This window comes from Capra hircus, chromosome 26 (genome assembly GCF_001704415.2).
Source record: "Capra hircus breed San Clemente chromosome 26, ASM170441v1, whole genome shotgun sequence".
NCBI lineage: Eukaryota > Metazoa > Chordata > Mammalia > Artiodactyla > Bovidae > Capra > Capra hircus.
In genome coordinates, this window is record NC_030833.1 from 30,961,366 (window position 1) to 30,988,105 (window position 26,740).

General features: G+C 40.8%; 2 protein-coding genes across 5 annotated transcripts in view; one reads left to right on the top strand and one right to left on the bottom strand.

Annotated features, from left to right (window-relative positions):
• LOC102179346 (cytochrome c oxidase assembly protein COX15 homolog) lies at positions 8-17,522 on the top strand. Its single transcript, XM_005698319.3, has 9 exons — positions 8-196; positions 1,337-1,527; positions 4,143-4,265; positions 4,547-4,733; positions 9,723-9,890; positions 12,095-12,176; positions 13,909-14,063; positions 15,698-15,811; positions 16,750-17,522. The coding sequence occupies exons 1-9, from the start codon at positions 107-109 to the stop codon at positions 16,879-16,881; spliced, it is 1,242 nt and encodes a 413-aa protein (XP_005698376.1). The 5' UTR covers positions 8-106; the 3' UTR covers positions 16,882-17,522.
• ENTPD7 (ectonucleoside triphosphate diphosphohydrolase 7) overlaps positions 17,163-26,740 on the bottom strand; it is a 42,039-nt gene continuing 32,461 nt past the window's right edge. For 3 of the 4 annotated variants that reach the window (XM_013975120.2, XM_013975121.2, XM_005698318.3), the window contains one exon: positions 17,163-26,578. In XM_013975120.2, the coding sequence (XP_013830574.1) occupies positions 26,347-26,578 (232 nt within the window). In that variant the 3' untranslated portion in view covers positions 17,163-26,346. The remainder of the gene's footprint in view (positions 26,579-26,740) is intronic. The other variant, XR_001917308.1, reaches the window with a different exon arrangement.

The window sequence follows — 26,740 nt, forward strand, 5'->3', positions numbered from 1 at the left end:
GAGGAGCTCGTTTGTGTGACCCGGAAGTGCTTCTTCCGTTGGTGGCGGAGAAAAGAGACAAGAGAGCGCAGGAGCTTGAAGGTGGTCGTTGGGCACTGTTTATAGTATGCAGCGATTACTCTTTACGCCCTTGACGGCCTTGCTGGGGAGCCCGTGTCTCCGGCTTCTGGTTCCTAGGGTGGTGCCTAGAACACAGGTAGGGCAGAGCGCCGAGTCGCGCAGGCGAGCATGGGGTGAAAGGGCCAAGAGATATCCTCACATATCACGTTTCTCTAGCTCCTTGAAGTTTACAAGGCATTTCACTGTGTCTGGGGCTTCTGAGTTCGGATCCGGACCCACCACTTACTAGCTGTGTGCTCTTAGCCAAGTTGAGTAACCTTTCTGTGCCTCAATTTACTCGTCTGCAATATGGGAATAATAGCACTTCATAAGTGTTGTGTTAATATACACAGAGGTTTAGCACATAGTGAAAGCTCAGTGATTTTTACCCGTATGTTTGATTTCTGCTCAAAGCTACTGGGTAGTCAGGTTAGGGACTGTAACTCCATTCTACAGAGAAGTAACTTGAGGCTTAATTTGTCTAAAGTTACTTAGTTAACTGGGCTTCGCAGGTGGCTCAGTGGTAAAGAATACACCTGCCAATGCAGAAGACTCAGGAGACTCGGATTTGATCCCTGGGTCAGGGAAGCAAGATAAAATATCAAGTCTTCTGCCCTAGAGGAAGTCACAGTTCATTTGTTTGTAACTCATTTGTCAAATCTTTATTAAGGTCTTGTTATGTAAAGGAACTGTGTATGAAACGAAGTTTGTAGAAGCCAGACTGATCAGACACTGCTGTCCTATAGCTCATAGCTTAGTGGGAGATAGAGACAACCTCTGTGTACTAAATGATACATTGCTGTGTGATGGACAGGTATAGTGTGCTGGGAGAGTAACCCAGCACATATGTAGGGGGGTCTGGGAATACTTCCTAGAGGAGGTGACATCCCAGCTGAGATCTGTGGTAGGTCAGTCAGGGGACAAGTAGAACCTCAGTTAGAGAAAAATCATATAAAAGAAAGGAAATAATCCTTATTTAATCCATATTTAGGTGTAGAGTTAAGTCTGGGAGAAATATGAGAGACAGAAGGTTCATGTAGTGTGGGGATGGATTGGAGGCAGGCAAACCAGTTGGGGGTAGATGCAGCCCAGATAAGAGATGATGTTTTACCTGGACAGTAGCAGTGGAAATATGACCAGGGTACTTCATACCAGACACAATGAGACTGTGTGAGTAGCAGTGGAGTGAAGCCTTTTCCTCTTTCTCCAGTTGTAATTTGTCTGTCTTGATCCTTAGTGTGGTTGCAGTTGTGGGATCAGGCGCCCCTTGAGGCCAGGGCAATACAGCACTATCTCCGATGTAGCTTTGCAACCTGGAAGGGGTACAGTGTCCCTCCCTTCAAAGGCTGCGGAGCGGGTGGTGGGCCGATGGCTCCTGGTCTGCAGCGGGACAGTGGCTGGAGCAGTTATTCTTGGTGGAGTAACGAGGTGAGTAATTTGTTCATAGTCAGCTGTTTGGATCATCAGTAGACATGCAGGATGACGGAGGGGGAAGGGACCTTAGAAATCATCTAACCTAGCTCCCACATTTTAGTATGCAGAAACTGAGGCCTATAGAAGGAACATGTGTGATGGCTTGCCCCACCATAGAACAGTTTAGGATTTTATTAATGCATGCATGCTGTAGAAGCCCTTCATAAAGACTGGTTCAGGTCTTAACTGTTAGCTGTGCATTGTTTGTGTATATTTCCCCCTACAATCAGAGTTCAGATTTGTCACAAAAATTTCTGTACAGTTTGTTTGAATTACATACAAATAAGTTCCACATCTCACTGTTGGTTCTTGTGCATGCTTCATGCTTGGGTGCTTCAGTCATGTCCAATGCTTTGCGACCCTTGGACTGTAGCCTACCAGGCTCCTCTGTCCATGGGATTCTCCAGGCAAGAATATTGCAGTGGATTGCTATGCCCTCCTCCAGGGGATCTTCCTGACCCAGGGATTGAACCTGTGTCTCTTACATCTCATATATTGGCAGGCAGATTCTTTATCACTAGCGCCACCTGGGAAGCCCATGCATGCTTCTTGCTTCTGCTACTGCTGCTAAGTCGCTTCAGTCGTGTCCAACTCTGTGCAACCCCATCGATGGCAGCCCACCAGGCTCCCCCGTCCCTGGGATTCTCCAGGCAAGAACATTGGAGTGGGTTGCCATTTCCTTCTCCAATGCATGAAAGTGAAAGTGAAGTCGCTCAATCATGTCCGACTCTTAGCGACCAGGTCTCTTTAAATCTATAGAGAGATGTTATAGATTTGGATTCTACTCCCTCCACCTCCCCTACACCCTTTGCAGTTTTTTGCTATTGTTGAAAAAACCCAAGTCATTTGTGCTTTGTAGTTTCTCACGGTCTGGATTTTGCTAATAGCATTTATGGTATTTAACATGTTCCAAAAGCTATGACAAACCTAGACAGCCTATTAAAAAGCAGAGACATCACTTTGCCGACAAAGTCCCATATAGTCAAAGCTATGGTTTTTCCAGTAGTCATATATGGATATGAGAGTTGGGCCCTAATGAAGGCTGAGCGCCGAAGCATTGATGCTTTTGAACTGTGGTGCTGAAGACTCTTGAAGAGTCCCTTGGACAACAAGGAAATCAAACCAGTCCAACCTAAAGGAAATCAACCCTGAATATTCATTGGAAGGACTGATGCTGAAGCTGAAACTGTAATACTCTGGCCACCTGATGGAAAGAGCTGACTTACTGGAAAAGACCCTGATGCTGGGAAAGATTGAAGACAGGAGGAGAAGGGGATGACAGAGGATGAGATGGTTGGATGGTATCATCGACTGAATGGACATGAGTTTGAGCTAACTCTGGGAGGTAGTGAAGGACAGGGAAGCCTGGCATGCTGTAGTCCCTGGGATTGCAAAGAGTCAGACATGACTGAGCAACTCAACAACAACAACAACAACATTGTCCCCTGTATTTCCTGTAGACAAACTTGTTGCTTGATCGGGTTCAGGTTGGGGACAGGGAGCAAACTACTTCATAGGTGACTAGATCATTCATAAATATCTGGTGTCTGTTAAAGATGTCAACAGCCCTTGATGATCATTGCCTAAATCTATTACTTCATTAGATTTGCAAAATTGTAATAGGTATTTTATTAGCTCAACTATAAAGAAAAACTTTCTCTCGTCAATGATTTGGTTATGCTGAGGTACAACATGTTAGGAAAGGCAGGATAAACACTTAATTCCTTTCCCTTTATTTATCAATCTTCAAAGTAATAAGTTGGTTCCAAGCATTTTCCAAAAGTGACCAATAAAGTGAGTTTTTAAGTATTAATGAGCTGATAGGTTTAAATATATTTGATTTGTTTCAGTCCATTGCAGTGGTGATGGTTTGCTCCAGTTGTCCTGTCTTTAGTCAGTGGGAACCTCTTCAGATTAACTCCAGTCTTTCTGACAGGAACCTGGTAAACTTTGATCCCTTGCTTTCTGGGTAAGATGTTCCAGGTTTGTCTTGTACACATCCTGCCTCAGACCTGAAGTCGGCTTTTTTACTTTTGGAACCCTGACCCCGTTTGGTGAAAATACTTTCTAGTGTTATTAAAGTATGTCTTCCTCAAATTCTCTCTGCATTCCCTGTGCCCTTACCTTATGTGTTATGTAGGATAATCAATAAGTTTTGATTTTTATTGTCTTTAAATTCACTTAGTAACCTCAACTGATTTATATCTGTAGCAGTCTCTTCCCCTTGTGTAAATAATACTGGCTACGCACTTAGGGCACATTTCTTTGGTCTAAGGGTTGATTTTATCTGTCAGGGAATGCTAGTGAAAGAAATAAGGAGAGTTTAATGAAATAGAACAAGGAGTAAAGAAATTTGTACCTGATAGCAGCTCTTTCTGACAAAATTCTAAGCAGTAAGAAGAGAGCAAGTTGTCAAAAGAGGAAACAATGAAATGATACATTTACTTTTATAGGAGTCAAGTTCAGATCTGCTTGCTACTGTAAACCATTTATGAGTAATCGAGTGTGGTGCACACCCATATACACACTGAAATTTAACACATACACTCAAATTTCTTCCCTATCTTAAGGTTGACAGAGTCTGGCCTCTCAATGGTAGATTGGCATTTAATAAAGGAGATGAAGCCACCCACAAGCAAAGAGGAATGGGAAGCAGAATTCCAAAAATATCAGCAATTTCCAGAATTTAAAATGTAAGTATTATAGAAAATTGGGTAGACATCCCAGTAGATCCACTCAATCTTTTTCTTATTTAAAACATTTCAGAACAGTAGGTTCTATTCTTCTTTGATATGTGATTTAGGTATGTTTAGCAAGCTTCCTACTCTAAACCTCCATTTCCAAAGTGATTCTGAGGTGGCTGATGAGGAAGATGGCAGACTGGTCAAGTTTCAAAACCAAGAATGTTCCTGCATTCTATCAGAAAATAAAAATCAGATGGATCTTTCTGTTTTTGACTTCCCTTTTCACCCAGCTTGAATCATGATATGACGCTGGCGGAATTCAAGTTCATCTGGTACATGGAGTACTCACACCGAATGTGGGGTCGCCTTGTAGGCCTCGCATACATCCTGCCTGCTGCCTACTTTTGGAAAAAGGGCTGGCTCACCCGTGGCCTGAAAGGACGTGTTCTTGCCCTCTGTGGTTTAGTTTGCTTCCAGGTGAGATTTACTCAAGTTTGGGAAAGCAGAAATGTTCTCAGGAGCTTCCTAGTGGGCATGTTTTTAGTAAAGTAATCTTTGAAATAGTATAACAAAGGGGGTAAGAACATGGATTTTAGTGTCATAGGCCTGGCTTCAAGGCCCAGCTCTGTCACCTAATAGGGCATGTTGTCTAACCTCTGTAGGTTGTGCTTGTCTTACCCGTAAATGGGGAAAATAATAGACCCTAATGCTTAGGTTGTATGAATATTTAAAAAGATCGTGCATGTAAAGTACTTAGTGTCTGGAATCAGTAAGCGCTCAGTAAATATGTTTTTGTGTCACAAGAATTAGAGTTTCTTTCCCATCCTGGCGCTCTTTCTGAGTCCTTGGTCTCCTCCCTTTTTCTAACTTGCCTGCTCTATAGGGAAGTGGGATCCCTATGCTAGAATGGCTGTAGAAACAAATAGGGAAATTTCCAGAGAGAACCATTTTGTGGGATGAAGGATCTTTGAATACAGAGGTAACTGAGAGATGGTCAAGTGTAAATGGTGACTAAAGTTGTGTAAGTTGAACTTCTCTTAAGGAAAAGAATGATTTCTGCAGTTCTGGGGTTAGGGAAGCCTGAGAGCCAAGTAAAGGGATGTTAGAGAGGACACATGGGAGTATGTGGGGCAAGATATACAGGCTCTAACAAAGCGTCTCAGAGCATTGAAGAAATATCAAGATTTGGTCAGGAGGAAGCTAATTGGTTGATTTAAATCAAAGTGGTAAGAATACCAACTCATGATTAGAAAAAAAGGAGGGAGATGGAAGAGACAAAATAGAAGGGATAGAAACAGATGATAAAGAGTTAGACATAATAAAAATCTAATAGAAACTGGGGATAGTTGGTGAAACAAATGTTTGTTTTAAAATTAAAAAAAAACAAAACACAAGTCAGACTTTCAGGGAGGCAAAAATTTGAAGATGGCAGATAGGGTTTTGGGAGGAAGAAAGTGGGGGCTGGCAGATCACACTGTGAATGCCCTCATCTTCCAGCACGCTCTGCAGATAAAATCAAGATAATGAGAACATCTAGGGTAATAGTGAAGGGGGAAAGAAATAGCCAGAGACCTTGAGGCGCATATATTTATATTAACATGATTCTGTTAGCTGGTGAGGGTTGGCGTGAAAGGGCTGTACCTTATCCGATATGACTAGAACTGACAGTTTTGTTAAATGAAAAGTCAGTTAAACAGAGAATCATAGAATAATAATATGTACCTTAAACTTTTGCACTTAAGCATGTACTTTCATTATAATTTTTTTTAAAAAGGAGTAGAAATTTAGACACTGGCGAACCAATTTGCCTGAAAAACTTTACAGATTTTTATGACTTGCCCTCCCACAAACTTTGATAATTGTCTGTTCCCACCTAACATGAGAATAATTGTTTCTAAGCAGTTGTCTTTGTCAAGCTTCTCCAGAGCTTTCACAGTCTAGTTTTTGTCAAATCACCTGTCTTTTTACTTTCATATTTCACTATTTACGTAATGTTAAATTATGTCCAGAATTTGTCCAAAAGGTTTTGTCCAAAATACACGTTTGTGTACTTTTCTGTATTTGGCTCTTCAGGTCAGTTCAGTTACTCAGTTGTGTCTGACTCCTTGCCTCCCTGTCCATCACCAACTCTGGGAGTTTACTCAAACTCATGTCCATCGAGTCAGTGATGCCATCCAACCATTTCATCCTCTGTCGTCCCCTTCTCCTCCTGCCTTCAATCTTTCCCAGCATCAGGGTCTTTTCAGATGAGTCAGTTCTTCCCATCAGGTAGCCAAAGTACTGGAGTTTCAGCTTCAGGAATTAGTCCTTCCAATGAATATTCAGGACTGATTTCCTTTAGGATGGACCGGTTGGATCTCCTTGCAGTCCAAGGGACTCTCAAGAGTCTGCTCCAGCACCACAGTTCAAAGCATCAATTCTTCGGCACTCAGCTTTCTTGATAGTCCAACTCTCACATCCATACATGACTACTGGAAAAATCATAGATTTGACTAGACGGACCTTTGTTGGCAAAGTAATGTCTCTGCTTTATATGCTGTCTAGATTGGTCATAACTTCTCTTCCAAAGAGCAAGCGTTTTTTAATTTCATGGCTGTAGTCACCATCTGCAGTGATTTTGGAGCCCAAAAAAGTAAAGTCTGTCACTGTTTCCACTGTTTCTCCATCTATTTGCCAGGAAGTGATGGGACTGGATGCCATGATCTTAGTTTTCTGAATTTTGAGTTTTAAGCCAACTTTTTCACTATCCTCTTTCACTTGCACGAAGAGGCTCTTTAGTTCTTCTTCGCTTTCTGCCATAAGGGTGGTGCCATCTGCTATCTGAGGTTATTGATATTTCTCCCAGCAATCTTGATTCCAGCTTGTGCTCCATCCAGCCCAGCATTTCTTATGATGTACTCTGCATATAAGTTAAATAAGCAGGGTGACAGTATACAGCCTTGGCGTACTCCTTTCCCGATTTGGAACCAGTCTGTTGTTCCATGTCCAGTTCTAATTGTTGCTTCCTGATCTGCATACAGATTTCTCAAGAGGCAGGTCAGGTGGTCTGATATTCCCATCTCTTTCAGAACTTTCCACAATTTGTTGTGATCCACACAGTCGAAGGCTTTGGCATAGTCAGTAAAGCAGAAGTAGATGTTTTTCTGGAGCTCTCTTGCTCTTTCAGTGATCCAGCGGATTTTGGCAATTTGATCTCTGGTTCCTCTACCTTTTCTAAATCCAGCTTGAACATCTGGAAGTTCATGGTTCATGTACTATTGCAGCCAGGCTTGGAGAATTTTGAGCATTACTTTACTAGTGTGTGAGATGGGTGCAACTGTGTGGTAGTTTGAGCATTCTTTGGCATTGCCTTTCTTTGGGATTGGAATGAAAACTGACCTCTTCCAGTCCTGTGGCCACTGCTGAGTTTTCCAAATTTGCTGGCATATTGAGTGCAGCCCTTCACAGCATCATCATTTAGGATTTGAAATAGCTCAACTGGAATTCCATCACCTCCACTAGCTTTCTTCATAGTGATGCTTCCTAAGGCCCACTTGACTTCACACTCCAGAATGTCTGGCTCTAGGCGAGTGATCATACCATCATGATTATCTGGGTTGTGAAGATATTTCTTATATAGCTCTTCTTTGTATTCTTGTACCCCTTCTTAATATCTTCTGCTTCTGTTAGGTCCATATCATTTCTGTCCTTTATTGTGCCCATCTTTGCATGAAATGTTCCCTTGGTATCTCTAATTTTCTTGAAGAAATCTCTAGTCTTTCCCATTCTGTTGTTTTCCTCTATTTCTTTGCATTGATTGCTGAGGAAGGCTTTCTTATCTCTCCTTGCTATTCTTTGGAACTCTGCATTCAGATGCTTATATCTTTCCTTTTCTCCTTTGCCTTTCATTTCTCTTCTTTTCACAGCTCTTTGTAAGGCCTCCTCAGACAGCCATTTTGCCGTTTTGCATTTCTTTTTCTTGGGGATGGTCTTGATCACTGCCTCCTCTACAGTGTCACAAACCTTCATCCATATTTCTTCAGGCACTCTATCAGATCTAATCCCTTGAATCTATTTCTCACTTCCTCAGTATAATCATAAGGGATTTGATTTAGGTCATACCTGAATGGTCTAGCGGTTTCCCCTCCTTTCTTCAATTTAAGTCTGAATTTGGTAATAAGGAGTTCATCATCTGAGCCACAGTCAGCTCCTGGTCTTGTTTTTGTTGACTGTATAGAGCTTCTCCATCTTTGGCTGCAAAGAATATAATCAGTCTGATTTTGGTATTGACCATATGGTGATATCCATGTGTAGAGTCTTCTCTTGTGTTGTTGGAAGAGGGTGTTTGCTATGACCAGTGCATTCTCTTGGCAAAACTCTATTAGCCTTTGCCCTGCTTCATTCTGTTCTCCAAGGCCAAATTTGCCTGTTATTCCAGGTGTTTCTTGACTTCCTACTTTAGCATTCTAGTACCCAATAATGAAAAAGACATCTTTTTTGGATGTTAGTTCTAGAAGGTCTTGTAGGTCTTCATAGAATCGTTCAACTTCAGCTTCTTCAACAGTAGTAGTGGGAACATAGACTTGGATTACTGTGAATTACTGTGAATGGTTTGCCTTGGAAATGAACAGATCATTCTGTCGTTTTTGAGATTGCATCCAAGTACTGCATTTCGGACTCTTGTTGACTATGATGGCAAGAGTGAACATTGACTAGGCATCAGCGAACTAAAATGGATGGGAATAGGTGAATTTAACTCAAATGACCGTTATATCTACTACTGTGGGCAACATTTCCTTAGAAGAAATGGAGTAGCCATCATATTGGCTCTACTTCAGTTCAATTAAATTCACTCAGTTGTGTCTGACTCTTTGTGACCCCATGGACTGCAGCACGCCAAGCTTTCCTGTCCATCACCAACTCCCAGAACTTGTTCTAACTCGTGTCCACTGAGTTGGTGATGCTATCCAACCATCTCATCTTCTATCTTCCCTTCTCCTCCTGACTTCAGTCTTTCCCAGCATCAGGATCTTTACCAATGAATTCTTCGCGTCAGGTGCCCAAAGTATTGGAACTTCAGCTTCAGCATCAGTCCTTCCAATGAATATTCAGGACTGATTTCCTTTAGGATTGACTGGTTTGGTCTTCTTGAGTCCAAGGGACTCTCTAGAGTCTTACCCAACACCACAGTTCAAAAGCATCAATTCTTCGGCTCTCAGCTTCTTTATGATCCAACTCTCAGATCCATACCTGTCTACTGGAAAAACCACAGCTTTGACTATAGGCTTCAGTAAAATGTTAATCTAAACAGTGGTTAAGTATTTATGGTGCTGTATGTGGAAATTGGGTAGGTCTCAATTCCTTTATTCCTAGGGATATGGGAACATATGGAAAGGAGGGGTCAGAGGATACTCATTTTCTCAGGGAGTCAAGTTGTATAGATAGCTTCAATCTTGTTTTGTTTACCCTTTTTCTTTGTGATTGTAGGGCCTGTTGGGATGGTATATGGTAAAAAGTGGATTAGAAGAAAAACCAGATTCCCATGACATCCCTCGAGTCAGTCAGTACCGCCTTGCTGCTCATCTGGGATCAGCCCTTGTGCTCTACTGTGCCAGCTTATGGACCTCGCTCTCCTTGCTGCTTCCTCAGCACAAGGTAAAGTCAGTCTGTATTGTTTACCACACATGTGGACAGGGTCAGAGATGGAAATTCTGGTCCTAAATGGAAGTTCCATGTCAAAATACGTACATTGCCTTAGCAACATCGATCAGTTTACTAGAAGCTGGATATAACCAAAGTTTAGAGAAACAATCAACTCTGAGACTCTGGATAGCGTCACGATGGCAAAGTAAAACCTGCACTTATGCTTTTGGGCAGGAGTGGCTTATTCAAAGGATAATTAGTATAGGAGCCAAATATTTTGTCAGCATTGCCTATCAAGAAAACATGAGTTTTAGTAAAAGCAGGAATGAATACCAGCAACAAGAAGGAATGAATACCAGCAATGACAGAATGATCTCTGTTCATTTCCGAGGCAAACCAGTCACTATCACAGTAATCCAAGTCTATGTCCCCACCAGTAATGCTGAAGAAGCTGAAGCTGAGCAGTTCTGTGAAAGCCTACAAGACCTTCTAGAACTAACACCCCAAAAAGATGTTCTTTTCATTATAGGGGACTGGAAGTTGACCACTTGACTTCTGATTCCCAGCGGGATGATGGGTGGAGAGGTGAGGAAGACCAGAATGAGAGTTGCTTGTGGACCTTAGTGGCGTACAAAAGCCATGTTAAGTTGTTTATTTTTCCCATGGGGACCCTACCATTCAGCAGATCTGACAATATAGTAAACCATAGTGATGTCACCTTAAAGTATTTTCTCTGTATGCTGATTAAAAGGAAATACATTTTAAAATGCTAATTATTTTAGGTGTCAAAGTCATGGTTGGCCTGAATAAGCTGTTCATGGAGTGAGGTTTAGGTAGATAGTAGGACTTTTAAGTAGAATCATCTCGTAGGTATCTGGAGCCAGAGGTCTGGATTCCAGTAAGAACAGGAGTTGTTGACTTGGCACTCATCCCACAGGGAAGCCAGATGGGGTTGAAACATTGGTATAGTAGGTAATTCACATCTGACTAGTTCCTATCCTTACTTTCAAAGCCAGACTTCTAAAACTAATCTACATCTATAGCTGTACATCCTAACAACCCATTCTTTTTTCCACTTCTTGTCATCTGGCTTCCCCATTCACCCCATCTGTATCCGTCTACACATTCACTCCTACACTTGCACATATCAAGTGTACAGTGCTTAGGACAGTCTCCTAAGTACTCCTGACTGAATGGTACTCTTAAAGGTTACCAATGACTTTTGAATTATTAATTGTTTTTCTCTTTTTGTTTATTTATATTCCACTAATTACAGAAAGGATTTGAGATGATAGTCAACCATATAGAACTGTGCTGTCCAGCACAATAGGTCCTAGCCACTATTGCTATTTAAATTCTAATTAAAATTAAGTAAAAATAACTTTGTATAAACAAACTTGTTATCTACTTAAACTTTAAATAAAATTAACTTAAATTTTTTTTTTCACTTGCTCTAGCCTCTTTTTAGATCCTCCATAGCCACATATTGGGCCGCACAGATAATAGAACTTTTCTGTCATCACAGAAAATTCTAATGGCCAGTGCTGATGCACTGTCCTATGAAATCTTAGTAATGGTCCCTAACTCCTCACATACTGGATTGTAAATCGCTGGAGGGCAGCACTCTGGCTTTCCTTTGTATCTTTCCTTTATGCTGGCATGTGTGCTCATTTTGCCTGTGTGTAAAGTTCTTGCTAAACATTTGTTGATTTCCTGATTATTATCACAAGCTGGCTGCTGGCTACAGTAAAATAAAAACAATTTACCTGAAACACTAAATGCAAGAATCCCTACTCTACTCTCTCTACAGTTTTGATTCTAATTATATTTGCTAAACACTAAATATTACACATGACATGAAAATCCAGTTCTTTACCTTAAGCCACATCATTTTAACCATGGTGAAATGGTTTTCCCTGAACGATGCAAATCATTCCATTCCTGAACAGATGTATATTGAATACTTATATGCCATCTACTGGGCTCGGATTACTGTAGTAAGCAAGTGAGATGGCAGTTCCTGTCTTCACAAAACTTATAAGGTAGCAGGAAAGACAAATAGTAAATGTATACATTTAATAAAATCTGGGAGCGCGTAACCTAGTCTAGGAGTCAGAGAAGATCTGGCCTCAGATTGTCTCTGGAGTTTGTCCTTGGAGATCTGGCTGCCTTTCCCAATTCCTGCAGTCAGTGTCTCTGGCAATTTTCTCATTTAGTTGCCTGAAACGCGTCAACTCCTGCGGTTGAGACGATTTGCTCATGGAACTGCAGGCCTGGTGTTCCTTACGGCTCTCTCAGGTAGGACTCTTCTTATCAAAGGCGGCCTAACTTCTTTTTGCTCTTCAGGTGGGATCTCTTGCCTCATGCTTTCCTCCTGCATCTTTATATCTCCTTCTCACACCTGCCTCTCTCATACCCACCCTCTCATCTTCACCCTCTTGTTTTCTATTCCTTCCTTCCCCAAATCCTGCTTTTCAGCTAGTTGAACAAATATATTGAACATCTACTTGGATCCAGACTGTCTAGGTTCAGATCCTGGCTTTACCATCTATAAACTATATGACCTTGGACAAGCTGTGTAACCTGTCTGGGCCTCAGTGACCTCATCTATAAAATGGGGAAGATGGTAATAGTTTAAGTAATATATGTGAAGTATTTAGCACCTCACATGTAGCAAAGGCTATGTAAGTGTTAGCTGTTGTTATCATATAAACATTATTGTTATTACATTATACCAAGATAGGTCAGACAAAAGCCTGCCCTCAAAGATGGCCTTTAGGTGGGGAGTTTATTGGGGCAGAGACTAAAACAGATCTCTCTCATTCTTTAAATCACAGCTCTACCTTTCTTACTCTAGACCTGCCCTGCACAATAACCACTAGCTTCATGTGACTATTTAAGCTTAAATTACTTAAAAGCAAATAAAATTTAGTTTCTCAGTCACAGTAGCCACATTTCAAGTGCTCAGTAACCACAGTGGGTGGCTTGCAGCTGTTGTATGGATGGATGACAGATATAGAACATTTCCATCATCGCAGGAAGTTTGATTGGATAGCACAGCTCTAAATAAAACCATCAAACCAGTGATCCCACCCAAATCTCCCTCCCCCTTTTTTTGATGGAAGAACATGAATTTTGACTTTATAAATGCAATTTAGAAAAATAAAGAATATGATTTAACATACCTAAATCTTCTGTGATCATAAATAATGGATCAGTTATCCATTCATGGATACCTTCCTCGTATGTTTATCCAGGGTTTAGTTTATAAGATTTTTTTGAGCAGTTGGGGAAGACAGATAAATAAAACCCATAACATGCCAGATGATGTTGAGTGCTGCGAAGAAAGTAAAGCAAGATAAGGGGGTAGACATGGGGTTGGGGAGTGCTATCTTATAGAGGATTATTGGAGAGATCTCTTTGATAAAGTGACATTTAAATGGAAACTTGAGGACATGAAAGAGTAAATTAACTAGTTCCAGAATAGATCAGTTGGCAGTAGGGAGGCGAGGCAGTAAAGAGAACTCATATCACAGTCAGTAAAGGAACTTTTCCAAATATTCCTCTCTTTAGAGCTTCTCATCGACCCCTCTAGGGGAGGCATGCCAGAATCTTGGGGTGGAAGTAGGTGAGGATGCAAGTTTTAAGTTTCCATGGTGTATTCCTTGGTGAATACAGCACAGTTTGAGAACCCCTGCTGTAGATCTTTCTATTCTCTGACTATTCCTTTTGTCTAACTCTGACATAATAAACATTTTCTATGTCAGAACTTCCCTGGTGGATCAGAGGGTAAAGAATCTGCCTACAGTGCAGATCAAAACCTGGGTTCAATCCCTAGGTTAGGAAGATCCCATGGAGAAGGGAATGGTTACCCATTCCAGTATTCTTGCCTGCAGAATTCCATGGACAGAGGAGCCTGGCGGGCTACAGTCCATGGGGTCACAAAGGGAACTTTCACTTTCATGTCAGAACTAGTATTTTCTCTCTTCTTTCTCTCATTTTAATAAATACTATTTACCTTGGAACCCAGGGGCTTTTGTGGCAGGGCTGGATGCTGGACTTGTTTACAACTCCTTCCCCAAGATGGGAGAATCTTGGATCCCAGAGGATCTCTTTACCTTCTCCCCTCTCCTGAGGAATGTTTTCGAGAATCCCACCATGGTGCAGTTTGATCACCGGGTTCTGGTAAGTCTGGCTGGCGGTTACTGGCTACTACACACAAGGAACCTCTCACAGGCTATGGGTGTCTCAAGCACTGCTAGCAACATTGAGATGGTAGATTGGGTACTACAATTCTTTTTAGAAGAAATTTAGTACCAGTTTTCTGATGTGATGTTTCTGTCTTAACTATCCACATGCTTCTAGCCAAATTCTGACGTGCGGGATACTGCCAGCTTTTTAAAGTTAATTCTCCTCAATCCTGCACATGCAAAGAAGAGTCATTTTAGCAGAAATGAGGCCAAGTAGAGAAGAGAGTGTAAAGACAGTGGTTGCTGAACACATAGTCATCAGGACTGCACCAAGACCCCAAGGAGCTAAGAGCATCATAAATACTCCTCATCTTATTTAAGCTAATATTTGTTACGGACCTACTCTGAGTCGTGTTAAGATTGCTTGGTGGCCTGAGCATGATAAATCAGAGCTCAGGGAAAGGTCAGTGGCAAGGAGACCTGGGAGAAGCAGTAGTGCTATTGTAGTAATGCTGTGAGAGTGATAAGGTTCAGGGCTTCATGGTAGGACCCAGACTTGAGAAGACGAACCTGAAAGGCTGTTGTGCTTAGAAGACTGGCTGCAGGAACAGAAGTGAAGAAAGATCAAAGGCGATCCTAGAGTTTCTTCTGTGACATGTTTAAAACACACCAGCAGGAATGGGACTGTTGAAATGAGTGTTGAGCTAGGGACAGAGGATGTCAGCAGACTGAGGTACGTTGAGCGTGAGATGACAGTAGAGCACCCAGAGAGGGGGGCCCAGGGGCCTCATTTCCAGAGGGAATGCTAGGGCTAGGGCAAGTTACCTTGTGTGGGGTCAGTCCCCACTGCCACACAGCATTTTGGAATAAGTAAAGTCTGGTTGAAATTGGATGGCTATGAAGAGAAAAATGTGAAATTGGTATAGAAAATGATAGAAAACATTTTCCTTGATACCATGGAAGGTGGGAAATCCTACTGCCAGCTCCACACTCTCTTTCTAAAGTGGTAATGAAAAGGAGACTTTAGATCTTTTTAACACTAGCTGGAAGAACCACCACCTCCTCTACTCATAGCCCAGGAAAATAGTAACTGTCATGTGCTGGGGTCATCCTTGTTTTAAAAATACAGGATTAGAATAGAGATAAAATTAGGGTAAGTAAGAGGATGAGATGGTTGGGTGGCATCACCTACTCAATGGACATGAATTTGGGTAAACTCTGGGAGTTGGTGATGGACAGGGAGGCCTGGCGTGCTGCGGTTCATGGGGTCGCAAAGAGTCAGACACGACTGAGCGACTGAATTGAACTGAATTGATGCAAAGAGTAATTTAAAACCTGAGGGCCACACCGGACAGACACCCACATTGGAAGGTAGGTAAGATTGCTGGGAGACAGTCAGTGTGTATAAAGTGCAGAAACTTTAAGCGGAGCCACGCCTCCACTGCATTGAAGTGGCGAGCAGAAGAGGAGCAGGGAAGAGCTTGAGGAGTCATCAGGTTGTTCTCTGCCTGGGAGGGGAAAGTGTTGAGTAGTTTCTCAGTGGATCTGGGGGAATTAGCTGTAAGGTGAGCAGAAACCAGGGGGTAGGACATTCTTTTGGCACCTGCTAAGACTTTTTCTACCCTACAGGGCATCACTTCAGTTACTGCCATTACGGTACTCTACTTCCTCTCCCGAAGAATTCCCCTTCCTCGAAGGACCAAGATAGCAGCCACCACTCTGCTAGCTTTGGCGTATACACAGGTATAAGCCACTTCTTTTGATTCTGAAGGTGTCCCCAAAACAAAATTTAAAAAGAAAGGTGACAGGCTAGGAGAAAATATTCATAGTAGACTAAAAGATGAACAACCAGAAAACAAAATAAGTAAAGGATATTAAGACACAATTCTCACAAGAGAAATGATGAATGGCCAGTAAATATGAAAAACTCCTTTAGCCTCACTCAGGATCAGAGAGGAACAGATTAAAGCACTGTGTGCCATTTTGTACCTGTCAGATTGGAAAAAAATGAAAAAAAAAATCAGGCATTGGCATGGGTATAGGAAAACATACAGTTGTATATTCTTGGTGAGAGCATGATTTGTTATAGTTTCTTTTTTTGAGGACACTTGGCAATATTTTTTGAAGTGTTAAAATGTTTAGTCCTTTGATCAAGCACATTGGCTTATTTTTGCCTGCCCTGGAGATACTCTAATGCACAAAGAGCTGTTCCCAGGGAATTCATGATGGAATTACTGTGATAAGTGAAAATTAGAAACCACCTAAATAAACACCTGTGATATAGCCATACTGTGGAATACTGTACAGCAGTTTAAAATAATAAGATCTCAAGACATACATTATTATGTGAAAAAAAATGACAAAGCAATACATTTTTTAAAAGCTGTTACGTTTTTCTTTAAGCATGTATATAAAAATACAAGTGTGAGAAACTGGTAATAGTGGCTACCTTTGGGGAAGAGAACAGGGCTAGATGAAGGATAATTAGGGGGAATCTTAGTTTTATCTAATTTGAATTTCTTTTGTTGTAAGTCTATTCGCTTGTGAAATTTTAAAATATATTCTGTAAAGTTCTGATGGGAAAGTGTGGAGGGTTTATGTGTCTGATTATCCATGCCAGTCATTTCAGTTCTGAATGTGTGTCTCCCCCTTGGCTTACTGCTTGCTTTTCTTTGTGACAGGTGGGCTTGGGTATTAGTACTCTGCTGATGTACGTCCCAACTCCTTTGGCTGCCACTCACCAGTCAGGCTCCCTGGCTCTGCTCAGCGTTGCCCTTTGGCTCATGAATGAACTCCGAAGAGTCCCAAAATAATTCTCAGAAGATCAGCTTCCTAGGACTGAAACTGTGCTTTTGAGAGAGCATCAGAGAGCACAAGAATTTGAGCTTTTCTGAGAGGAGGACCTTGGCATACCAGGTGGTTTCCAAATTGGTCAAGTTATTTAAATTCTTTGCCTGTTTTTGGGACAATCACTGGATCAAGCAAGTCATTAAGTGTGGTTTTGCTCAAGGTTCCTTTTTAAATCTGTTGAAAATCAGATTTAATGTAGAGAAAGAATTGTCTCTCATTTTCTACTTAACAGGTTCTGTGTCAGTTTTCTTAAATGTTGACAAGCTGTTGGTTCTACATGTATAATCTGTTTCCTTGACCTCCTGAGTCCTCGATTCTGCCTGAGTAGAAATTCTTATGATCTCAACTGTACTTCGATCAGGTAGAGATTCAAATTGGATGTATTAGCAATATCCTAAAGTACTCAGATAGCCTTCAGCAAGAAATAGCTGTTTTCTTCTAGTGTCTTGATTTTCAAAATGGGGGAAAGCACTAACCTAGTTCCTCCTGTGATAGGGCTGTTACGTCACTACATGAGATGAATGGAGAATAGTATAAATCAGTTCCTGGAAGGGTTTCCTAAGAGCCTTAGGGATATGAAAAATACAGCCTTGATGGTGTAGTACATGGACATCTCTTTGGTTATTTAAACAAATTACTGACTAGTGAATTGGTGTGATTTTGGCCTCTGTTGATATTTCACAGGGCTCTGTCTTATTCAACATTTTTAAATCAGCAATTTGGATGAAGGCATCACAAAGACCATATTTGAGGATGGAGCAACCCAACATTGCTGATAGAATAGATGACGATCACAAAACAGTTCCAGAGTGACATCATCAAGATGAAATTAAACCAGTCATAAATGTAACATCTTCATTTGAATAGGTTATGTAAGTTTGGGATAGAGAAAACTAGCTTATCATCTTCATATAAAAAAGGACTTAGGGACTTCAGTTGGACACAGGCTCAGTATGAACCAACCATGTGATGACGATGGTAAAAACTAGTGGTGTTTGAGATTCTGTGAATAGAAGTGCCACAGCCATTGTCAGAACACCACACTGCAAGTGCTGCATTTTATTCTGGGTACTGCATGTTTTAAGGAGGATACTCAATGGTACGTATGTATCAAGAGGCAGGAACCAGGACAGCAAGGAGTCCAGAACCCGTTTCACACCGGAAATACTTGGAAGAAGTAGGAGTATTCAGCTGGAGAACATTTAGAGGCAGCAAGAATCCTGCCCTTGACAAGTTGAAGCCCCTTCTTGCAGAAGGAAGAGCTGGGAGCAGTGGGTAAAAGTTGTAGAAAGTTAGTTTTTAGTTTTGTAGAAGGTAGGAGCCACCTGGACCAAATCAGATGCCTGCTAGGGCAGACTGGTGCAAACAGGTGAACCCAGAGAGCAGGTGCCCATCAAGGGGCTAAACCTCTGCTGAGTGCTAACCTGTTGCTGCTCTGCAGGTCCAGTTGTGAGATCCAACTTTTCAGACAAACCAAATATCCAGATTTTTATGTGAATGGTCTCAAGTTTTTTAGAACATTATGCAGGCTAAACAGATCTGGGAGCCATAAATGACGTTAAGGTGTGCCCCCGTACAGCTGCTGGACTAATGATCACAGCTCCCTTTCAACTCCAGTATCCTCTGGGTTTCAGTGTGACCAACAGTGTATCATCCTCAAATGGTTCTTAGCAAAATAGAAGTAGCAGTTTGTCTTTGATTTTTTTGTTAATAAAAATCCTGGCCAGGAAACAGCTTTTGCTGTTGCCAGCAGTGGTTCCCAGCTTCTCTCACATTAGAATCTTTCAGAATCCTGACCTCAGCCTTAGCAATGATCAGTTAAATCATAATCTCTGAAAGCCATAATTAGCAAATTCCTTGGGTGATTCTGATGTGCTGACAAGTTTGGGAACCACTACTAGCCCTAGTAGTCTACTTACCTTAGAAAGTTCTGACCAGCTTATTCCCATTCCCTCCAAATTTCCTCTCACCCTATCTCATTTAATCCACTGTGTTGATACTGGTTAGTGTGCCAGTGGGGTATCACCTCTTCCAGATAGAATTCTCTAAAGAATGAGAGCGGCAGTCACTGGGCAGGTTCCCAAACTATCATCTCCTGATCCCCAAATTAAGGTTGTTCTTAGTTAATAATTGAGTCTGGAGAGGGCAGTCTGATCCAACTCAAAGAACCATATGCTAATGCTGCTACTGTTCCCTCCAAAAAAAAAAAGTACCAAATGAATTAAATAATTTCAAGTTGCAGATGTTTTACTTCATTTTTTTTCTTTTATTAAAGATGACTTTATTAATGCCCATCTCTGAGCTCCTGGTGAGTGGATATTATCTGAATTATTTTGTTTGCATTATTCCCAGAACCAGACACATACCACCAAATATTGTATGAATAAATGGAAAATGGATGATTACAGACTGATGTCCCAGACACTGCTTTCAAATTAAGTCATCATACCCAGAAGATGAAATGAATTTCCTTTAATATTTTCAGAAGCCAACAATCCTGTCGGTTGGTTTTAAAATACCAAAGGCAATTAAAATACCTCACTTTCTTAATTAATACAGAATATCTTTTGTCTAACTTACTTTGACAAATGCTGTCCATTGTGGCAAGGGTCATTATTAGCCACTGCCTAAAGTGATGCTGGGCTTCCCGGGTGGCTCAGTGGTAAAGAATCTGCCTGCCAACGCAGGAGACTTGGGTTCAGTCCCTGGGTCAGGAAGCTCCCCTGGAGGAGGAAATGGTAACTCACTCCAGGATTCTTGCCTGGGAAATCCCATGGACAGAAGAGTGTGGCAGGCTACAGACCATGAGGTTTGCAAGAGTCCAACAACTTAACAACAAAAAGTGATGCTGGCTGCAAAGACCAACACTGATGGTCACAATAGTAGGATAACCAGTTTATCTGCAGCAATTCTTATGGTCCTGGCATGATGGTGGGTTGTATACTGGTATATGTAACATATATACCCATGTCCCTGCATAAGGGACAATGCATCCCCTCTCTAACATGCATTGTGTATTTTGTTCAACACTGACTTACTTAACAGTATCAGAATTTCAATAACTGTTCAGCAAAACTATTATTTAATGTTAAGTGTTAGAAAAACATACAAACTTAGCAACCCCCCACCCACCCAAAGTAATGCCATATAGGCAGCCTTTGGTTTTTGAAAGCAAGAGGGAGTTTTTCATTGAGGGTCGTAATAAAAAGATGCCTTTCAGCACTGCAGGATCCCATGCTCAAGGCGGAAATCATGGAGGAGACAAGGTGTATACTTGAAGGGTTCAGCTAAAGGGGGATTGTAGAATAAAAATTTCAAACACAACAAATTCCAGAAATCAGAGTGGCTGCGATTCTTGCTTGCAGAGAAAGACTTTTATGAAGCTAGTTAGGGGGCAGTGCCTTCACCACCAGCAGTTCTAACAGGCTCAACTGGCAGGTGGCTCTGTAGAAGGGGCTGCTTCAGAGAGTCGCAGGGCTGCCTTACCTGGAGAAGCGGAGAGGGGTGATCAGCTGCCAGAAGACCTATGAGTGGCTGCACTGCCTAAAAAGGAGAGCCTCAGCTTGCCTGAAGTCATCGTGCATGCGTGGCTACACTCATGCTGGGATTCTCAATTTTTTTTTCAGCTTTGGTCTTCATAAAAATGGCAAGCAATGATTGAATACATTTTAAAAGTAGAAAGCCCTTGTAGTATGAGTAATGATTCAGTTTTCCAAATAAAATGATATTATTGCTCAGACTTGCAGAGAAAGTCAACAAATGTATTCCTCCTCTGTCCCTCTAATAATGGTACTGAGAAATAGTGAAATATTAGAGGGGAAAGGAAACTAATATACTAATATATTAGTATATATATACTAGTATTACATTAGTAATATATACTAATGTACTAATATAAATGAAGTCTATGCGGATATTTTTTTTAAGTCTTTTTAACAAATATTTTTTGTAATACCAACAAATCCTTGCAAGTTTGACAGACCATATGGCCCTAGTGTAGGACTATGAAATTAGCATAACCTGAGACTAGTCTGGGAGAATCTGAAACATCTGCTACTACTTATACCTTAATTCTTAATTCCAATTGAAGTTTCATTGCATACCACAGCCAAAAGGAAAATTAGATACTAGTTCTGAACTGGTTTGAAAGAAGTTTAAAAACAGCAAAAAGAAATGACACACTGGGTAAGGGAGTCTAGGAACTGCCCCATAAATACAACCAAGTTCCTTAAAGTAGCTCTAATAAACATTTATACCTTACATGGTAAAACCATGAGTTGCTTGGATATATTAACTAAAGAAGCCAGAATGGATGTACTGAAAACCTGATACTATTTTTGACAAAGTATTTCATATTTTATTCCTAAATGTGAGCAACCACAAATGAGTATCAGAGACAATTATAAAGATTGAGCATGATGAGCTGCAGTCAGCTATATTATATATATTGTTAAAACAGTCTTGCAAGAAGATTGTATCAATGAGCATTTCTTTTGCATGTATTACTACATTCTGAGTGTCAGTTTCATTATCCATAAAATCACTGGGGTTAACAAATCTTAAGTTTCAATTAAAAAAATCTCATTCTCTGATTGTGATTGCTTTTGGAAACTCCATTCCCACCAACCTTTATTTCACGGGTTACGAGTAAAGTAAGAGATGACCTGACCACTGGTTCTTTGGGCAGGCTGGTCTTCTAAACCAAGGGCCACAGCCCTCTTCCTGAAACTACTCTATCACTTCTCTGCCTTTAGTTCCTTATGCCAACTGTTCTCCCTTTGGAACTGGCCGCCAATCATCTTGGCTAGTCATAGATGAAAAAAGAACCAGAGAGGGCAGGTGACTTGCCTGGGGTTCCTGAGCTACATAATGACAAAACCAGGGCAAGAATCCATAACCAGTGAGAAGTTACTGTACCTCATAAATATGGACATGATAATAAATGTTAATGCCTAAAATGACTAGCTTAGCAAGTGCATGACAGACTCAGTCAACCACATTTTGATAATCATTGCCTAAAGCCTTTGGTCATGAATTTGAGCAAACTGGGGAGATGGTGGAGGACAGAGGAGCCTAGTGTGCCACAGTCCGTGGGGCGCAAAGAGTCAGACATGACTTAGCGACTGAACAACAAGGCCTTTGAAGTCAAAGAAAGCACTTGGGCTAAGGAGGACAAAGGCAGAATACTTTGGATAATATTGGAAGAATAAATAGAAGGTTGGTGGAAAGTGATTAAAATTTCCTAGACCAAGGAAAATCAATTCAAGGAGCCAAAGTATAGAGAGGTGGTATTAATTTGGTGCAAACTTAATTTGCGGTTTTGGACTGTGAATTTTAAATCATTATAAGCTCAAACAGCTCTTTATTAATCAAAATAGGAACCATTATAATCAACAAATTGTGCCAATGAGAAGTAATTTGTTTATTCCTGTAGCATAAAAATCCATGCTTCAGGATTTGACAAACTCTTGGAAAGCATTTTCTGCCTCCTGCTGGTTGTGGAAGCATTTTCCCTGCAAAAAGTGGCTGAGATGCTTGAAGAAGTGCTTGGTGAGAGGTCAGGTGAATATGGTGAGATGAGGCAAAACTTTGTAGCCCAATTCGTTCAACTTCTGAAGTGTTGGTTGTGCGATGTGCAGTCAGGCATTGTTATGCAGAAGAATTGGGCCCTTTCTGTTGAGCAATGCCTGCTGCAGCTGTTGGCGGTTTTTGATGCATCTCACCGATTTGCTGAGCATACTTTCCAGAGGAAATGGTTTCTCTGGGATTCAGAAAGCTGTAGTGGATCAGACTGGCAGCAGACCACCTTTTTTTGGTGCAAGTTTGGCTTTGGGAAGTGCTTTGAAGCTTCTTCTAGTCCAACCACTTAGCTGGTCATCGCCAGTTGTCATATAAAATCCACTTTTTGTCGCCCATCACAGTACGATTGAGAAATGGTTTGTTGTTGCACAGAATAAGAGAAGACAACACTTTTAAACGACAGTTTTTGATTTGTGGCCAGCTGATGAGGCACCCACTTACTGAGCTTTTTCACCTTTCCCGTTTGCTGCCAGTCCCAAATGCCAAACCACAGAATGGCTGGCACTGAATTCCAAAGTAACTTCTCATGTAGCTGTAAGAGGGTCAGCTTCGACGCTCCTCTCAACTGGTCGCTGTCAATTTCCAGTAGCTGGCTGCTGCGCTCCTCATCTTTAAGACTCTGGTCTCCTTTGCAGAATTTCTTGAACCACCACTGCACTCTACATTTGTTAGCAGTTCCTGGGCCAAATGCATTGCTGACGGTGCAAGTTGTCTCTGCTGTTTTACAACTCATTTTCAACCTGAATAAAGAATTGCTCCAATTTGCTTTTTTGACTAATTAACATCATTTCCCTAGTTTAAAATAAATATAAACAGCAAGTAATAAGTCATTATCAAAAAAAAGAAAGCAAAAAATGTGCATTAAAATGATATATAACATAACCATATTTAAGAATGTATTCCAATATCAAACAGCAAATTTCAAAAATGCAAAACTGCAATTACTTTTGCACCAACCCAATAAAATTTGGATTAGAATTAACTGCAACTTAAGTGAATGTAATGCCAATTAGGTGATAAGAATAATTCATGATAAGAATTCAGAAAAGTGATGGGTTGTGCCTGCATAAAGAATAATAACCCTTGCTCCTATAAACCACTGACTAAATTTTGACACTTCTGACCGACCTATTAAAACAGTGAAATAGTTTAGGTTTGCTGTTACTGTTGTAAGGAAGATTGCTTGGCAAGATTCAGAGAAACTAGTGGAATGTGAATTTTATGAAATCATGATCATTTTCACATGAAAACTACTCAGAATGCAGAAATGCAAATAGATACCTTGAAAAACTGAGGGCAAAAAGAGGGTTAAAAGATAAGGCTGTGTGATTCTATATCCAAGAGTATCTCATTTTGAGAAAGCAATATATAGAAGTTATTGGCCCTCACCATTTATCCTCAGCAAGGGATAAATGGCTTCTGTTTCTAGTGAATAAGATTTCCTTTAAAATTTTTTAACTGGGACCAGTGGAAGCAGCACAGGAGCCAGAACCAACAACAAATTATCTTTTTCTGAGGGGTATGACAAAAATTTGTCCTCATTTTTATACCATGGAACTCAGATGCCTTATTCATTATAATAAAGCCTAGATAAAATAATAAACATGATAAAATACACTAAAAAAACCAGACTAACTAAATTATGAATAAGAAATACATTTATATGGAAAGATAAACAAGTATCCTGAGTTTCTCAATTATAAAAAGAACAATACCAATCTGAAAGGTTGTTATCATGATTAAAATAACATACATAAAATTATTAATGGAGTGTCTGGTACATAATCAGTGCTTTGCAAATGGTAGTTATTATCATCATAACCAGGATGAAGAATAACTTAATAAGAGCTTTCAAATTGGACTGATCACTGCCTCCTCCATGCTTCAATTTCATTCTGAGCACACAAATGTGATCACTGTTAGCCAGCTAGGTAGCTTTGGAGAAGATCATTGAGTAGATCACACAAGAAAATAAGAAATCCAAAAATAGTATTTGGAAACGAAGGTGAGGGAAAAGTTACCTGAGTAGGCAATGGCTAGCAAAAACATACTATGATGTTATTTATAAGCAGCATTCATAAGGCAAGGGCTCGCTCACAGTACAGACACAAAGATGAGTCAAAAAAAATCAAGGCAACTTAGAAACCTTAAAAATTCAACTGCTGAGACATAAGCCCTAATGAAACGTTAAAAGTTCTTCCAAAGGAACCTGTAAGACTCTGCTGGATTCATTTTTATCTAATTTGAAAATGATTCAAGACTCATCATCTTTTCACCTACTTTAAGTATACTTACTTTCATCTCAGTTTATTTCCAGGAGGATCTGGATTTATTTTTCTTTTATGAAGCACTTAACTCCTTTCTACTCTCAGTATGAAATTTATTTTTTAAGAATTCCACTTTTTTTCCTATAAGTCAAGGACTTTTCCCTTACTCTTGTAATCCTAGAACTCAAAGCTGACAAAAAAAAAAACTATTTTAACTTTGGGAGCATATTCTTAAGCAGGACATTTAAGGCTACACAGAGGAAAGATTAAAGTATAAAGAAGGTTCCATGGGGGATGAGAAAGAAATCCTTGTGCAATTTAAAGGCTAAATGCAGAGAGGAAGCAAAGATCCTGAAGGGTAGTGGATAAAAATGGAATTACTATGGCTTTTCCCCTGTCCCCATTAATGGAAATGCTGTTTATGACTGAGAAATCGCTTAGGAAATATCCTGAAAGTTGCCAGGTGGATTATTAACAGATTTATCTGTCTATTCCAAAGTTTGTGATTTGCTTCTTTTCAAATATTCCAAGAGCCCAACTGAGAAAACTATTATTTCTCAGAAAAACATTAATAAATAAGAGCTTGGATTTTATTGCCTTGGCCCGCTCTCCTGATACTGTTCTTTCCTTCTTTAAAAACAACCCAAATGCATCCCTTCCCAAACATATTGATCTTAGCAGTGAAATAAAAGAACTTTTCTTGAATCTTCCCACGTAAGGACTTGTAAAAACAAGCCAAGAGGACAGTGACCAGACAAATCCAGGTCCCCACTCCCCATCCCAGTTTCTTCTTCCCTATAAGCACCCTTAAGGCTCAAAAAGAAAAATTAATGCCCAAACAGCCTCAGAGCCACAGAGACATGGAAAAATTTTCAATTCTGGTCATACGAGGCATCAGAAAATATATTGTTAAAATCTTCACTGGACCATTCGTTTAGAAAGGGTTCTAACCTTTTAAAATCTAGTATCAGCAACAGGATGTCAGGGATCTTGAGCCACATCCACAGTGGCTTCTTTGTCGAGTAAGCAGAGAAGTTGTGTTATTTTGGTTGCCTGGAAATTCTTATCTGTTCCGCTGATCTGCAAAAATCTTGGATCCCTATTAAAGGCTGTGGATCTCCACATAAATGATATCTCTGTTACAGAGAAAGAAGGGGCTGCTGCACTTGGTAGAATGTCTTCGGCTTTGAATCAGATGCTCCAAGTTTGGTTTCAGCTAGGCTTTCAGTGTGCCCAATGCTGAACCTCATGCTGAAAGCAAGGGGAGAAAAGTCTCGATCCCAGGAGCACACCAGATCTCTCAGATAAAGAAGTAGAAGCATGCTTCAATTGGACTAAAGTTGGTCCCCTTTGTTAGCACCAATCTCTCATTTAGTTCTTCACAGACTAAATTGCAGCTTCTCTTCAGAGAAGAGGACCTGGATATTGAGAAGGAATTAAAGTAGATATTGAAGTAGAAATTCCAAGGCCAAATATCCACAAAGTCAGGCAAAGCAGCATCTGAGGCCAGTACCAGAAAGCGGTGGAATTCGATGGGCAGCAGTTCTGGGGTATTTGAGCTTTCCTTGAACCTGCCCAGCCTCATGGCCCGACCTGTACCCCAATCATGGGCACCACCTCCTCGATCCACAGCAAGTTCATTGGGGCTGAGGCTCGAGTTTGTCGGTGGTGAATCCGACGTAGCCGCAGAAGGTACAGGATGATGGCCAGTAGCACCACCAGGATACAGGCGAAGAAGAGATAGTGGTTGTAGACGAAGGAGAGACGGAACCAGTTACCATGGGCCTGTCGGACACCTTCCTGCCGTAGATCCCTAAACAAGAAGTTGAAGGTGGAAAGGATTGTTAATTTCAGAGAGAAATATTTATGCCAATTTAAAAGGTCCAGTGGTTTTATCCCATTTATTCCATCCATGCAAACATGCTATAATACCAGCTCCACAGAGCAAGCAAAGCTGACACATGTCCCCAGGCCC